The sequence below is a fragment of the Leuciscus leuciscus genome (genome assembly GCF_965113295.1).
Source record: "Leuciscus leuciscus genome assembly, chromosome: 1".
Taxonomy (NCBI): Eukaryota; Metazoa; Chordata; class Actinopteri; order Cypriniformes; family Leuciscidae; genus Leuciscus; species Leuciscus leuciscus.
The window spans coordinates 73,962,350-73,978,218 of NC_138725.1; the positions used below are offsets into that span (position 1 = coordinate 73,962,350).

The following is a 15,869-nucleotide window of genomic DNA, read 5'->3' on the forward strand; positions in this document are numbered from 1 at the left end:
GGATAATTAAAAAAAAAAAATGTCTCCACTGATAAATAACAACCAGGCTGACTTAAAAATTAGGTCCGATGTCAAAAATCCCGAACCACCCCTTTAAGGTCCTGTGTGTGTGTGTGTGTGTGTGTGTGTGTGTGTGTTTGTTTTTGTGTTTGTGTGTGAATTTGACATTTGAGATTTTAATTAATTAACATGATGAACATTTCATCATTACATTTTTCGTCCACTGTGAGAACATCATAGGCAAGAGAACAAAAGTGATTCTTAGCTTCACAAGCACCACTAATAATAATAATTAGTTTAAAGGATTAGTTCACTTCATAATAAACAATTTCCTGATAATTTACTCTCCCCACGTCATCCAAGATGTTTATGTATATCTTTCTTCAGTCGAAAAGAAATTAGGATTTTTTAGAAATTAGAAATTAGGAAATTAGAATGGATCTTTCTCCATATAGTGACTTCAACAGTTATCAACGGGTTAAAGGTCCAAATATCAGTTTCAGTGCAGCTTCAAAGTCTCGACACGATCCAGCCGAGGAATAAGAGTCTTATCTAGACAAACCATCAGTCACTCCTAAGGCCCTGCGTCTCTCTCTGTGCGTGTGTGTGTGTGTGTGTGTGTGTGTGTGAGTGAGAGAGAGAGAGAGAGAGAGAGAGAGAGAGAGAGAGTGTGTGTGTGTGTGTGTGTGTGTGTGTGTGTGTGTGTGTGTGTGAGAGAGAGAGAGACTGTGTGTGTGTGTGTGTGTGTGTGTGTGTGTGTGTGCTAGCTTCGCAAGCACCACTAATAATAATAATACGTTTAATAGCTTTCTCAAGCCAACATAACAAAACACCAAACACTAAAACTGTGTGTTTGTGGACTTACATCTGCGTGGTCCTGCTGACATCCTGAACTCTCCTCCGTGATCCACACTAGAAAACACACAAACACACACACAGTATGTTTCATTATATTAGTGAGGACATTGCATAGACCATTAATTTTATATCAGGTTAACCCCTTAACTCCTTAAATCTAAACAAGTTGTGTTCCAAATTTCAGGTTGATATCTCAAAAAATTAGCTTTCAGTAAGATTGTATTTGGGCGCAGTACCAAACATTTTCACTAGATGGACAGCCAAGCTTCCTACTGACCATATAAGGGCGCCTCTATTTTCATATTTGTTTTGAATGATCTGAACCATGTATTTCCATAATTTTCATACAATTTATGAAGTATACATCCTATTCAGAAATAGTATGGGTGGTTTGGCAGTATTTGATTTCAACCTCTAATAAACACTTAAAAAGAACACGTATGTGCGTTATAGCCCGCTGCCACATTACAAATCGAGAATCCATAATATTTATCTTTATATTCAAAACATTTTCAGACATTTTTTCTTTATATTCAAACATATATTTTTTTTTCTCATAAAACTGAATTGGTGTTATCTTTTGAACTCTTGGCATGAAAACAAACTGAGGTTTCTACCAATCTTTCATGATTTTTCATGTTTATTTCTATTTCAAAATAAAGGCCTAAACACGCCTAATTAATATGAAATATTCTTGTTGCAAATTGATAAATTACTGCTCCTCTGTAATTTATTTTAAAAAACAGCCACCATATATGAAAACTAGAGACTGTAAGCTTTCAAATGATATATAGTTTGTCAATATTACTTTAGGTTTTTTCTAAGATATTATTGTTCTAAAAATATATGGACAAACACAGAAACAAAACACTAGATTTAAGATTTATTTATTTTATGTTTTTTTTTTTTTACTGGTGAGGACCAGTAAAATGTCCTCGCTATGTCCTCAAAATGTCTTCTTACTATTTCACTACATAGGAGAGAACATTTGGCCCTCACATGTATAGCTGAACCTGCACTCACACAAACACACACACACACACACACACACACACACACGCACACACGCACACACACACAGAAGTTTCTAATTTTGTGACCTAACAGTTGTGACCACACTGATTATTACTAGGGGTCCAAGCACCGAAATGGAGAACATAAATTGTAAAACTCAGAAGGATGAGGATCTATTATAATAAGGTGATTTGCATATTGGGTCATAACTTTGGAATGATAAAAAAAAAAATTTAAAAAAATTCTGAAGAACAAAAAATCTTTAAACTCCTCCTAGGAGCATGATAAATAATCCCATTTTGAATATTTTAATAATAGTTTATATATGAAAAGAGAAGTCATTTCCTTAATGTCGAGAGTTTTTAGCTGTGTATCGTGAGAGTGGGAATGGACAGATGCAGCTTAAAAAAAGGACGTGGCAAAGAGAGAAGAGGAAAATGTGTGCGCTAAAAAGGAGAGAATGAGTGTGTAATCTGTGAGAGAGACTAGCGAATGAAAGCATGAAGCTCTGCAAATTCAGGAGACATCAGAGCACAAACACACACAGACGGTTCATAAACACAGAGAACCCATCGAGAAACTCTACTTCAGTCCAGTCAAGTTTCACTATATAGTGGCATTTCTATTTGATTTGACCCTTGATGTAATGATGTAATGATGTAAGCTCTTGCAGAAGTTAAAGTAACACTAAGTAACTTCTCAACCTTCATAATATATTTCCAAAATCCTTGTGATGGTACATCGACTTAAAATAGGTTGAATGACACGTCTGCCATAGCCTGACGGGGTTTGTATAGTTTTTAATCGTACTTTTAAACTTCGGGGTTCGGGTAGTAACACCCGCGCACAAAAAGAACTACAAAATTCGACTGCTTTACGGCATAGGCTACCTCACTTCCCCCAACACGTCCTCACATGCTGTTGGACTTGTAAGTATATTGCTTATATTGTATATCACTCGGACAAGCACCTGGCGTTCTTGTTGATGGATTAGTAGACATCTTCGGAGGCTAGCTGTGCTTGTTCGATGTCCGACGATTTGTAACGCGTTGTGTTTATTCCCCAATCGAACTCGTGTAACTGTCTGTCACATGTTCTACCGTCCACAGCATTACTTGATAGACAAAAATAGGACAAGAATGAGCGTCAAACAGAAACAACCCGCTTACGGGGTGTTCGAGGCGCACATACAATACCGAAAGTTAAACAGGGCGCGCGCAGCTCTTAAAGGGGCAACGCCTTATTTCCACTCGTTACAGCTTCTATCCGACTGAACGGGGACCGGTATACAGGGGGGAGGGAATCAGGCCGTGAGTGAAGAGACTGCTCTGCGTGAGTGGTATTTACGACAGTAACGTTAAATACAAGTAGTCCACAGCGACTCTAGGAGTCGTTGTTTGACCAAAACGGAAATCCTACATAGTGGGGCTTTAAAGTGTGCTGCGTAACACAAGACTGAACCTCACTGGTTCTCACACGCATCAAGCAAACATACTTGAGCTTCCGTTTACCACGACTGATGTGAGTTGATGAATGTTTATATGTGAAAATAGGACAAATTAAATCTGTTCATCATATAAAGTGATCGAGTCTCTTCAGAAAATGTGAACTAAACCGCTCAATTTTTTTACTTTGTTACTTTATGAACGTTTAGAAGCGTTGAAGTGTCAGTTGCACAGACTGTCTATGGAGGGACAGAAAGCTCTCAGATTTCATCAAAAAGATGTTCATTTGTGTTCAGAAGATGAATAAAGTCTTACGGGTTTGTAACGACACAAGGGTTAGTAATTAATGGCAGAATTTTCATTTTTGGGTGAACTAACCCTTTAAATCATATTTCTGAAATAGAGCTGTCGCGGTGAAGGCATTTCCCTTACTGTAATTTTGAGTGGCACGATATGCAGTATTATCGCCACTTATTTATTTATTTGTTACTATATAAATTAAATATAGGCGACATATTCAGTAACCAATGTAACTGAAACCAGAAAATGTCTAATATGGCGAGAAGTTTCACTCTCACTACACTTCCGGCTTTTGAACTGGTTGCAGTTCCACTCTGATTCCATATGAGGGCGCTCACAGGACGAGTGCAGAATGAATGGAGGTCAATGGCGGTATACCCCTCAAAATCCACTTTTCTCAGGATATAATTTTTTGTCTAGTAATTTGAATGTTGTATTCGAAAGGAGATGCAAAGAAATTACACATTGCTGGGTGTTAGATTTTTTAGAGTCACTTATTTGCTTTAAAAAAGTCTTTCAAAATGTCAGTGACGTCAGAATGCTGACGTCATTAGCAGAATGCTAGCGTGTTATGGGCAACAACAACTCAACCTGTAAGAAATCAAAACGACATAAGTACTCGTTCATTCAACTTTCGACCTAAAACCCATGTTGAACTTGCAAAATCTACAATCACATCTGAGATTTCTCAACGGCAATCGGGTGAAAGAGACAAATTTAGCCGTCTAGCCCCATTGACTCCCATTCATTTTGCACTCATGGCAAGCGCCCCCAGTGGAACTCTGGTGGTACTACAACCAAAATTCGGTACAATAGGGCTTAATAGGGAGTGGACAGGCTCTCCGTAGACGGGCTCTGCTGAAACTAAACAGCGTTTAAACAGGAAGTGAAGTAAACAAAAGACAATCTCAAAATAACGAGTCAAAACGAATGTCAAAATAAAGGTCCACGTAACAGAACATAAACCTGACAATAAGCTCGTTCGGCTATTTGTATATGTAGAACAGTTCCGATCCTCGAATCTGACTGGACAAGAGGCTTTCTGCTGATATTTCACCAGTATCATCGTCTTCATCTCTGCGCATATACAGGCTGTCACTCAGAGCACAGTTACAGTGTTACACCACTGGGTGGCGGCAAGAGATTGACTTTGAGAGAGTCATTAAACCGTTTGTTCAACGATCACATTCAAAAACGCCGATTCATTAAAAGATAGACGTAATGAAACAAGGTGCTAATTATTTTTAACTTTGAACTTCACTTTTCAAGGCTCAGCTGACCAGCAACGCGTCGCATGGGTAACGCTGAAGCTGATGCTTCACTTAATAGAGACCAATGGCACTGACCAGCGCTGCCGCCATTCATGGTAAATGCCCTTAAACATTAAGAGGATTATACAACAAAGATTTCACTTTCCTTAGACACGGCAACCTTTTCACGAATATATATGACTTGACCTCAAAGACAGACGCAGGTAATCACACACGTTCAGTCGATCTCTCTCATTCACTGTCTGTTAAATGCCTCTGTACAAATCTCCATGATAAACATGATAGTCTTGTTATCATTATTAACTTATTTAACATTCAATACACATGAACTAAGTTCAGAACAAGAAGGATATATATACTTGTGACAAAAGGAAACATTCATTCCTCTGTGGTTGTCAGTATCGCGGCACTACAATATTGAGGTTATCGCTACAGCTCTATCTTGAAAACAAGCAGTTCATTCAGGACTAAATGAAGCACATTTCAGGTTACCTGAGAAAACATTATCTTCTACAGTGCTGTGTTTACTGTACCATTCTTTATGATAAAATATATAATTTGTGCTGTCAAACAATTAAAAATTAACTACAATAATCACACATTTTTCTGTGATTAATCGCAATTAAAAACACTGACTTTTTATACGTTTTTAATATTTTTTATAATGTAATAATTTCACAGTTAATCTCCAAATTAATGTAGAAGCAACATGAAGACAGTATATTTTAAATACTTGTTTTATAGCATCTTTTTATGAATGAATCAGGATCACTGATACTATACAGCTACTTGTGTCTCGATGATGTCTCCCCCACTTTTAAACATTAATTATATCCATTCAACATTAGTGTTTTGAAAGCTATAATTTTCTTAACATTTATACACTTCAAAAAAATTTAACAACTTTTAATTGAAGTGAATTTACCACAATCCTCAACATAAACCCATAATAAATGTCATATTTACCTGTGGCCATATTTACCAGTACCTCTGTCTAACAGGTCGGAAATATACTAAATTTAATAAAGTTATCAAACAGTCTGCACTGCATAACTTATAAATTAAATATAGATGAATCCTTATTAAAGATACAAAAGTTATTTTCTTTAGTAAAGAGCAGTGAGTTTTATTCTCTGTTCCCTTCAGTGGCGGCTGGAGGAGGGCACACACAATTTTAGCAGTCAGACCCTTACGAAATGAAAATATATTTCCCAATATATTAATTATCAATAAATTATATAACAGTATATTTGAAAATATACATAATAATATATTGTGTTAATATATTACAATATATTGAATGATACATAAGGAATAGCCGCTTTTCATATATTGAAAAAAATATGACAATATATTTACTAATATATCTATATATTTACTAATGTAATTTTATATTCAGTAATACACTTCATAATATATAGATGCATATGTGATCAGATATGGTACTGTATGTGTAATATATTGCAGATATGTTTACTCATGCATATAAACACATACTGTATATAGAAAAATATATAATGTACTATATTTCTTATATTTTATAATTACTTACATTATAAACATTTCATATTTTCAAGCTAGTTAACAAAAGCACAAGCACACCTGCATGTACTAAAGTATTTAGCCAGGAGATTATCACTGTGGTGAGGAGTGCACAGCCATTACTTTTAATATAGTAAATACAGTCTTAATGGTGTTTGGGCAATCGTCAGCCGAACCACAGGCTCTACTCTTCAGCATTATAGTAACTCACGCATACCAGAAAACCTTTGAAATTCCAAAATAGAGGATTAAACACTATCAAATCTCCCCCTATATTAATATTGAGTAAAACACATCAAATAACACTTAATTTTAACATTTGCTCTCATTTAACAGTCAGAAGCAAAGCATGCTGGGAACTAGAAATCTGTTGCAACTCATTCCATGAATGTGTTTGTTTGTGTATATATATATACCAGAGATGCTCACAAGTCTCTGAGCTAGAGTCCAAGTCAAGTCTCAAGTCTTTGAGCTAGAGTCCAAGTCAAGTCTCAAGTCTCTAAGCTAGAGTCCAAGTCAAGTCTCAAGTCTTTGAGCTAGAGTCCAAGTCAAGTCTCAAGTCTATTGTGGTTATAATAGCCTAAGTGTTGCATCACGTACAGCGACCCATCCAGGCTACTTAGAACACTGCATAGCTATATAAGGAATTCAAAGCATGTAATATTATTATGACTCCTTTATTTATTACAGTATCAGCTTTGATTTTGGTATATACTCAATGTAAACAGGCTATTGCAACATGACAAAAACACAAAGAATGCTTTACTTTGAAGTTAATATCTGTATTTTGCCTTGTAGCATGAACATACAGTACAGACCAAAAATTGAGTTTCTGAAGAAAAAGGACTCCCTTGTCTGTCGCTGAATTATAATGAAAGGCCTTGGCTCCTATTGTGCTGGCTCTGTGGGGCTATAAGACCAAATATATAAAAATTTTATACCTTACACTTACAGTACTAAAATTGACATACTCCTATTTTAATAGTGCAAAACTGCAAAACTATTGCAACGAACCAAATGATGTGAAATATACTATTATAAAAATATACTTTTAGTGACCTCTTTCCGTGGATGAAAAACACTGATTGATCGATATCATGTATGAGGAATATACATTTCGGTAAGTTGTACTGTATCTTTCAACAGCGTTCGTGTTTATTTACTATTAGCTAGAAAGGGTCGGTTCACGTGCCGTTAGGGATCTGTCACGTCACATTTACAAGCGCCAAAACGGTATCTATTGTTTGAATTTCGTAATAGAATTGACAGAATTTGAGAGCTGAGATTTTTTTTTATATCATAAGTACCTGCTCTGCCTCTGTCTAGTCTGTCGGTCTCCGTGTCCTCTTTGCTTCGCGATTTTTCTGTGCGTGAGAAAATGGATGTGTGTCGTGAGAGCGTGTGAAAAGTGTCAATCGCGTGAGTCTCACGGTGAATGCGTGACAGTTGGAAGTTCTGTTGAAGTTTTTAAACCCAAAGTTTACGATGAATGGCTCAGCAGCCAGCGGCCGGTGCAGTCGAAATGTTTGTTGTCCTCTCATGTGTGTCCGCGCGCCGCAGTTACGTAGGCAGGTTATAGGTAACGGAGGGAGGGGAATAACAGCGAGCTCGTCAGACGTTTCCTAATAATAAACATTGTTCACGAGTCCCGCAGCTCGAGTCCGAGTCGAGTCTGAAGTCTTTCGAGGATGAGTCTCAAGTCGAGTCTGAAGTCACGCTGTGTGCGACTTAAGTCACGCTGTGTGCGACTTAAGTCGCACTCGAGTCCGAGTCTCAAACTCGAGTCCCCATCTCTGATATATACATGTGTGAACATACATTCACATTTATATGGGAACATGTATGTGCGATATATGTACACAATAAAGGATAAACCTTTGTGAGTATTACTTTTAATGCTATTTTTGTCTTCATTTCTATGTATGAATGTCTATGTCTATCTTTATATGTATTAATATATAGCCATTCATGGCCAATGCATATATTGCAGTATATTAAAAAATATAAGCACTAGTTTCCCATATATGGAAATGTATTATGTAATACATCGCATTATATGTTGCAGTATATTCCCATATATGTTTGTTCTGTAAGGGGATCCCCATCCAAGGTTTTTTAACTGCTTTAAAATGGCTTTTTTGGTCACTTTTAGACAGAATATTTGCAGAAAACGACACATATACAGCAAGACAATATAAATGTAATTTAAAAAATAAAAAATTCAACCTTCCATCCTTTAAATGTCCGTGTAAAAGAGCATGTTCGGCCGTTCAGTGAAGCTGATTGCTGTAGCCTATGGGGCAGATTTACTAAATGGCAAATTAGCGTCACGTGAGAGCGCAGTTCCCGAAACAGCGCCGATGGAAGTGGAAAGTTCTGCGCGTGATCTACTGACGACACGCAAATGAAAGAACACAGACAGATCATTTCCATAATGACCAACACAATCTACCGAGAGCAGTGCAAATTAGCATCTAGTTTAAGACGTAGTTGTTTACGGCAGTAAATAATGGTGCGAACACCAGTACATGGATGAGCGCAAACTTTAGTAAATCACCTTGCGTGAATCATTTAAATACTCCCTTCCTATAATTATTTTGCAAAAATAAATGTATCTACAACTTTCAGCCCTAATTTTTCACTGTGTCTTTAGTACATCCTGACAGTAGTTTTTTAACGCCAAAAGAGGGTTTGCGCTGGCCCTAAATCTGGCCCTATATCTTAACTTAGACTATAGGTCTTCCTTCATTTTTAATTTGTAGCTGTTGCGATCAGATATTCACTATCTCTACTCTCCATGGTACATCAGTGATAGAAGTTCAAACTAATATCAAGTAATTTAGGTCTCTTCGATGATTGGTTGACATCTCAAGGGAGGCTAGCCTCCTCTACCATGTTACTTTTCTCAACACTCCTAATCGCTGAAAGTGAAATACTCAATGGTGATTGACAATTATTATAATTTTTTACCAATGGAGAACACTTGAAGAGGTGAAATTACACACAATAAATACACATTCTGAGACATTTTCACCCAAAAACTTTTCACCTGAGCCTCCCCTGACAATCCGCCACTGTAACCCCATAAGACTTTCGTTCATCTTTGGAACACAAATTTAGAAATTTTTGATGAAATCTGAGAGCTGTCTCACTTCTTCATAGGCTGCTAGGTAATTTCATCTGCCGGCCCAGAAATGTTAGTAAAGACATTGTTATAATAGTCCAAGTGACTACAGTGACTCAAACTTAAGTTTATCAAGCGACGAGAATACTTTTTGTGTGCAAAAAACAAACAAAAATAACGACTTTATTCAACCATCTCTTCTCTTCCATGTCATTCTCCTGTTGAAGTAGTGTAACAGTGCAGCGCTACGTCAGAACATTAATAAATAACAATAAATAACATTAATAAAACAAGCACTTATGTGTTAAACGACAAGCATCAGTAATCGTACAGACAGCACATTCAACCTGACAGCAGCTCAGAAGCATCTAAATGATTCAATTTATTCACTTTCTCTAACATGCAGTCTTCACTAATATGACAGTTTGTTCTGGGTAATATTTTTGCATTCCAGTATTATATTATATTATAAAATATTATAATATCTACAAAAATATTACATGATTTATTTAAGTGTTTAAATAAATCTACAGCTAAGAAATGATGTTCGCATGTCTATCTCACACTTTGAACTGCTCACAGATGAGAATGAAACATATATTCTACTTTCTGCCTCTTCTGATGCCCCTAGTTTCATTTCCCATTTTATGGATGTCTTTACCAATCAGCTTGACATATCTACCTTATATCTAAAAGATTCCTGGGAAAAGGATTTAGATATTCAGATAACTGACGAGGAATGGACAGACTCTATCAAGGTCATAAACACTTGTTCTATTAACTCAAAGCACTAACTAATTCAATATAAAGTAGTTCATAGGCTTCATTATTCAACCCCTCCATCTCCTCTAATTGTAACAAATGTGAATCTGCTGAGGGCTCTCTGGGACATCTCTTCTGGTCATGCCCGAAGCTTTATGAGTTTTGGAGGGGAATTATCAGATTCTACTCTGAGGCATATTCTTGTGACCAAGCTGGTCTAGCTCTCTTCATGGCTTCGGCCATCAAATTCAAAAAGCCGTCCAATATGGAATGGTGGAAGCTAAAAAAAACTAAACATCCTCTCTTTATGGAAAAAGACATCAAAACCACATTTTAAATCTTGGCTGTCTGAACTCTCTACCACTTTGCATTTAGAGAGACTTATGGCTCGTTTCCACCGAGCGGTACGGTACAGTACAGTACAGTACGATTCGGGACGGTAAACCCTCATCCGGCTTGCGTTTCCACCGCCAACAGTACCCTTACTTGATAGGCGTGGTGTGGCCTATGTCGGAAAGAAGCGATCAACGTCATTTTCGCGCGAAGAAGAAAGCGACATAGTAAACAACAATGGATCTCGGCTGTTTGTCAAAAGAAGACAAGCACCAACATTAGGCGTTTCTCAATACCAAGTACGCAAAGTTCGAACTTGCCAAGTCCGACTCAGGAGAAAGACTCCCGAGGACGCGAGTCCGGTAATTCTGCTAATAGAACAGCGCGTTCTGGAAAGCGTCACTCAGCTCGCTCTGCTACTCCGGTTATCTAACGCCACTCTGCCTCTTTTCGTTTTCATTTAAAGAAATCTTAAACATTATAGCCACACAAATGTGGTTCAGGCAACACGTATTGATTATATTCATTGCATGCATAACGTTAGCCTATTTATAACAAAACGAAATATAAAACACAACCCTGCCTCTTTTCGTTTAAAATGAAAAAATATTAAACATATTAATATGGTCTAGGCAATAAGTGCATTTGTACTAAACAACAAAGGTTGCAGTAAACAACATTACAGTGATCATCTTCACTGTAATAAAATAAAAAATTGCAAAACTCAACCCTATCTCTTTTTTGTTAAATTTCAGTTTTATCAATAATAGCCTTTATAAAAGTATAAGCAAAAGGTACATGAAGCTATACAATAAGAAATAAAGCAAACAATTCAGTCAAACATACAAAGTCAGCGCTCTAGTCTAACGTTATAACGGTAAAGTTAAAAAGCCTAACGTTGAATTTATAAAGTCATGAAACTTTAAAACGATTGGCCAGAACAAATTATAGATTCACGAGACCAAAGATCGGCCGTTAGGTCTACACAAGACGAATTATATCTCATGTTTAACCACTACAGAGACGTCAGAGTTGGCAGCAAACGTCAGAATGAATAGCCGAGGAAAGGCGTTTCCAGGCGGGGTACATTAGCGTTGAGCGCCCAGTGATCAGTTGGAATTGATCTCACAACCTGGATCAAATTTACATAAATCTTTATAAATAAACCATAGATTTGAGCTTTAAACAACTACATTATCACCTGAAAAACTCTTAAACTACATTTCGTGACACAATGACAGTAGTATTATATTTCAACGGTATATTAAAAAATGGCGCTGCTTATGTTGTCATTCCCCTTGTAGCACGTGCAAGTGATGATTCTCTGTCAACCAATCAACGTTCTGCAGTGAGTCTAGCTCCACCCTTTAGTAGCTTACCACTGTGCTGGGTACCCCAACGGAAGGGTACAGAAAAAGTAGTACGGTACGGTTCGGCATTTTGGTACCATTCACAACTTTTGACAGTGGAAACGGAAATAATTGCAGACCGTACTGTACTGCACTGTACTGTACCGCACCGCTCAATGAAAATGAGCCATTATACACAACCTTTCAGGTAACATTGCTGGCTTCGAGGCCACCTGGGAACCTTTTCTTATTCATCTATCAAATGTAAAGGATAACAGTTTAAATGTTTGATCCTTTTATTGTTTGCATGATCACCACATTGCCTATGCCCACTGGCCTAGAAATATATATATATAACATTATAAAAAATATGTTTTAAACTGGAGGAAGTGATGTAATTCAATGGTTGTAAAATCACCCTTTTTTTCTTGTCGTTGTCTTTTTGTACTGCTATATGTTGACCTTAAATTCAAAATAATAATATATATAAAATGATGACTTCATTTTCATGATCAACATACTTGAGTTTGTCCAGATGTTTGAGTGTATCAGAGAGCAGCTTCAGTCCTGAATCTCCTGGGTGATTGCAGCTCAGGTCCAGCTCTCTCAGGTGTGAAGGGTTTGAACTCAGAGCTGATGCCAGAGCAGCACAACCTTCCTCTGTCACCAAACAGCAAGATAATCTATAACAACAAGTGTTCATGTTATTGTGCTTCATTTTTACAAATGTTTTAGATATTTTTCTAGGATTTGTGATACAGCGGCAGGGATGCAGGATGTGGGGATACTGAGGGTCCTGCAGCACCCCTTATACAGGACTATAAATACAACACTGCAAAAAGTTTCAAAAACAAATCAATAAGTTTTTTTTTTTATGTTCTAACCAATATGCAGGTTTGTGGGCAGCTAGGGGTGGGCGATATGACCAAAATCTTATATCACGATACGAGTAATTTTATTTCACAATAACGATATATATCACAGTATAATTATTTTCACTTCAAAAGGGTCTTATTATGCCTTTTTACAAAGTCTTGATTTTGTTTTTGGGGTGTATTGGAATTTACATTTTTACAATTTATATAGAATTTTTTTCACATATTTTACATTATTACAGCACCTCTCCCCCAAGTCTGGCCCGAATGTGCCGTTTATTGGTAATATTAAGATGTCTCTTACCATAGTCAAAACATTTAAAAAAAAAATTAAATAGAAAAACAATTCCATACTGGGAAGAAGAACATTAAAAGATGTCTTCTGAAGAAACCCCAGGCAATACTGTTAAAGTGGGACACTTGTATTGTCAAAGTGGAATACTTAATTTTTCTTCTTAAAAAAATTCTAGACAGGGAACTGTTCTTGAACATTAACATATTTAATGAATACATGTATAGCTCAAACCTCAATATGTTGAGTTGACAGTTTGGACTCTTTAGTCCCTTACAGAGCAGCTTCACCCCTGAATCCTGCAGGTCATTGTTACTCAGGTCCAGCTCTCTCAGGGGGGAGTTTGGTGATTGTAGAGCTGAAGCCACAATTTCACAGTGCTGATCAGTGAGTTTACAGCATGTTAATCTGAAAAAGGAGAACTAATAGGATTAATTTGGTTGAAAATGAAATCAACATATAACTGCAACAATTTAAATAGTATTTTGCTTGTTAATACAAATCCATAAATTACTCATTAAAACTAATAACTAATTCTTTCAAATTATGGTCATATAGGGCTGGGCAAAATGGCATTATGCGATATACACACAGTATATATATATATATATATATATATATATATATATATATATATATATATATATATATATATATACTATATGGGTATTTTCTACTTTTTAAAGAAATAATAATAAAATAAAAAAATGCATTTCATCCTGCACAATGTTGTCCTACAAACAAAGTTCATGTTGAAGGCTATGAAAACAATAGTAAATGTAACTTTGTAGGCTGTGCTATAAACATACATATAATGCTAAAAAAAACATATTTCATTCTTACATTGTAACAACAATATTACAATCTAAAAACCCAACAATGTTTTTCATAACTGAAGCTAAATTCACTGCAAATGAAAATAAATAATAAAAGCACTAAACGGTAACTGATAAAAGGCACACATTTACTCATCTGAGATTAGTAATTATTAGCCCACATATGATTACCCCATTACAATAGTCACTTTACAGCTACTTACATTAAACCTACAAGTAAATGTATTTTTATAAAGTTCTACATATGCCGTCATTTATTGTGCACAACAAATATTCTAGAAAAACGCTCCTATTCTGTTGTGCTCTTTGTCTGTTTGGTGTGCAGCAGCGCTCGTTCACTGAAGTCTGTGAAGTTTACTGAAGACTCGATTGCATAAGGTTTGTCCACTCCTGATAGCAAAATATTTTTGCATGACCTTCCAACATTTACAGATGGAGAATATACTTGTGAAATCTAAGTTATGCACTGAGGAAAACACCATGTCTCAACACATTAAACAGCACAAGTTTCTGTCAGAGCATCTGAAGGGGCAAGCGGTGTTAAACTATATGCATTTACTATATATCAAGGCCTTCCAAATAACTCATAAGGTAAAGCATGTCTCATATGGGACAAATTGTATTTAGCATTTTTCCTGCAGCAGCTCACTCTGTGTCCTCCATTATTTTTCAGATGTGCTCGTAATATCAATCTAAAGTGTATCATCAATATAAAAGGTGTTTCATTTTATATAGTTTATAAAAAAATAAATATATATTGTACAAACTCAATATACCGCCCAGACCCATGTTCATACTGTAATATGTTTAAATTTTCACACTCCCAGAGCTTTTCTGCAGTTCCTCACAGCAGGTACCAGTCTCAATTTACCCTCTTTAGATTTGAAGTTGTACTTCATAAAGTCTAACTCATCCATCACCTCCTCTGACATCAGGATCATGTTTGCCAATGTTGAGCATTGTGCAAGAGAAAGACTTGTTCTTTTTGTTTCAGAGTTTAAAAATGCCTGCATTTCTTTAACAACAGAATGATCCTTCATTTCAATCATGCAGAGAGACAGATTCATCCATCTTTCAGGACTGACATTGTATTTTTGACCTCGTTTGAGGTTTTTGGATTATTTTCTTGATGCTCTCTGGGTTGTTCTCTGTGTGAATCAGCACATCCTGTAAGAGTCTCTGGTTGGACTCCAGTGAGATGCCATGAAGGATATTCCTTTAATTACGGAAGCAGATGCGGCATCCATCATTGATGAGTTAAATAAGGAATTATTAAAACCTAAAATCTTTTAACTGGTCTGTCTGATCATAATGGAATCTTTTTTTCACGAAAATTAACTAAAACACGATCTTGTAACTCCATTGTTTCAAATAATTCTCTGTATCATAATATAATCCCTAAAAGTCAACATCAAATTTTGGAAATAGCCCTGAATGAGCAGGATTGGGCTTATCTAATCGCAAGTGAAGATGTTATAGACAATAGTGTCATTTTCCACAGCAAGGTTAAAATAGTTATGGCATCATTTATTAAAAAGGTGAGGCATAGAAGAACAAATGACAATGCCATACCATGGCTTCATAATGATTGTAGGTTGCAAATGAAGAGAAGAGATCAATTACTAAAAAGGACGATTAAAACTGGCCTTACCTCAGACAGACAACAATTCACTTCAGTTATACAAATTTGTTATACAAATAATGCGGAAGGCCAAATCGAATTTTTTTTTATGAATATTATTGATAGTGCAAAAGGGAATGGGAAAAAAATATGGCAAAGCATTAATAAATTAACTGGCAAACAGAATGAACAAGATAAATTAACTGAACTTAAAATGAATAATGTAGTGGTGAAAGATCCACTCACT

General features: G+C 36.2%; 1 protein-coding gene across 1 annotated transcript in view; it reads right to left on the reverse strand.

Annotated features, from left to right (window-relative positions):
- LOC309499923 (uncharacterized protein) overlaps window positions 1-15,869 on the reverse strand; it is a 389,370-nt gene that overhangs the window by 161,305 nt on the left and 212,196 nt on the right. The window contains exons 16-17 of the mRNA XM_082171466.1: window positions 13,400-13,573; window positions 12,520-12,681 (exon numbers count right to left, since the gene is read on the reverse strand). Of these exons, the coding sequence (XP_082027592.1) occupies window positions 12,520-12,681; window positions 13,400-13,573 (336 nt within the window). The remainder of the gene's footprint in view (window positions 1-12,519; window positions 12,682-13,399; window positions 13,574-15,869) is intronic.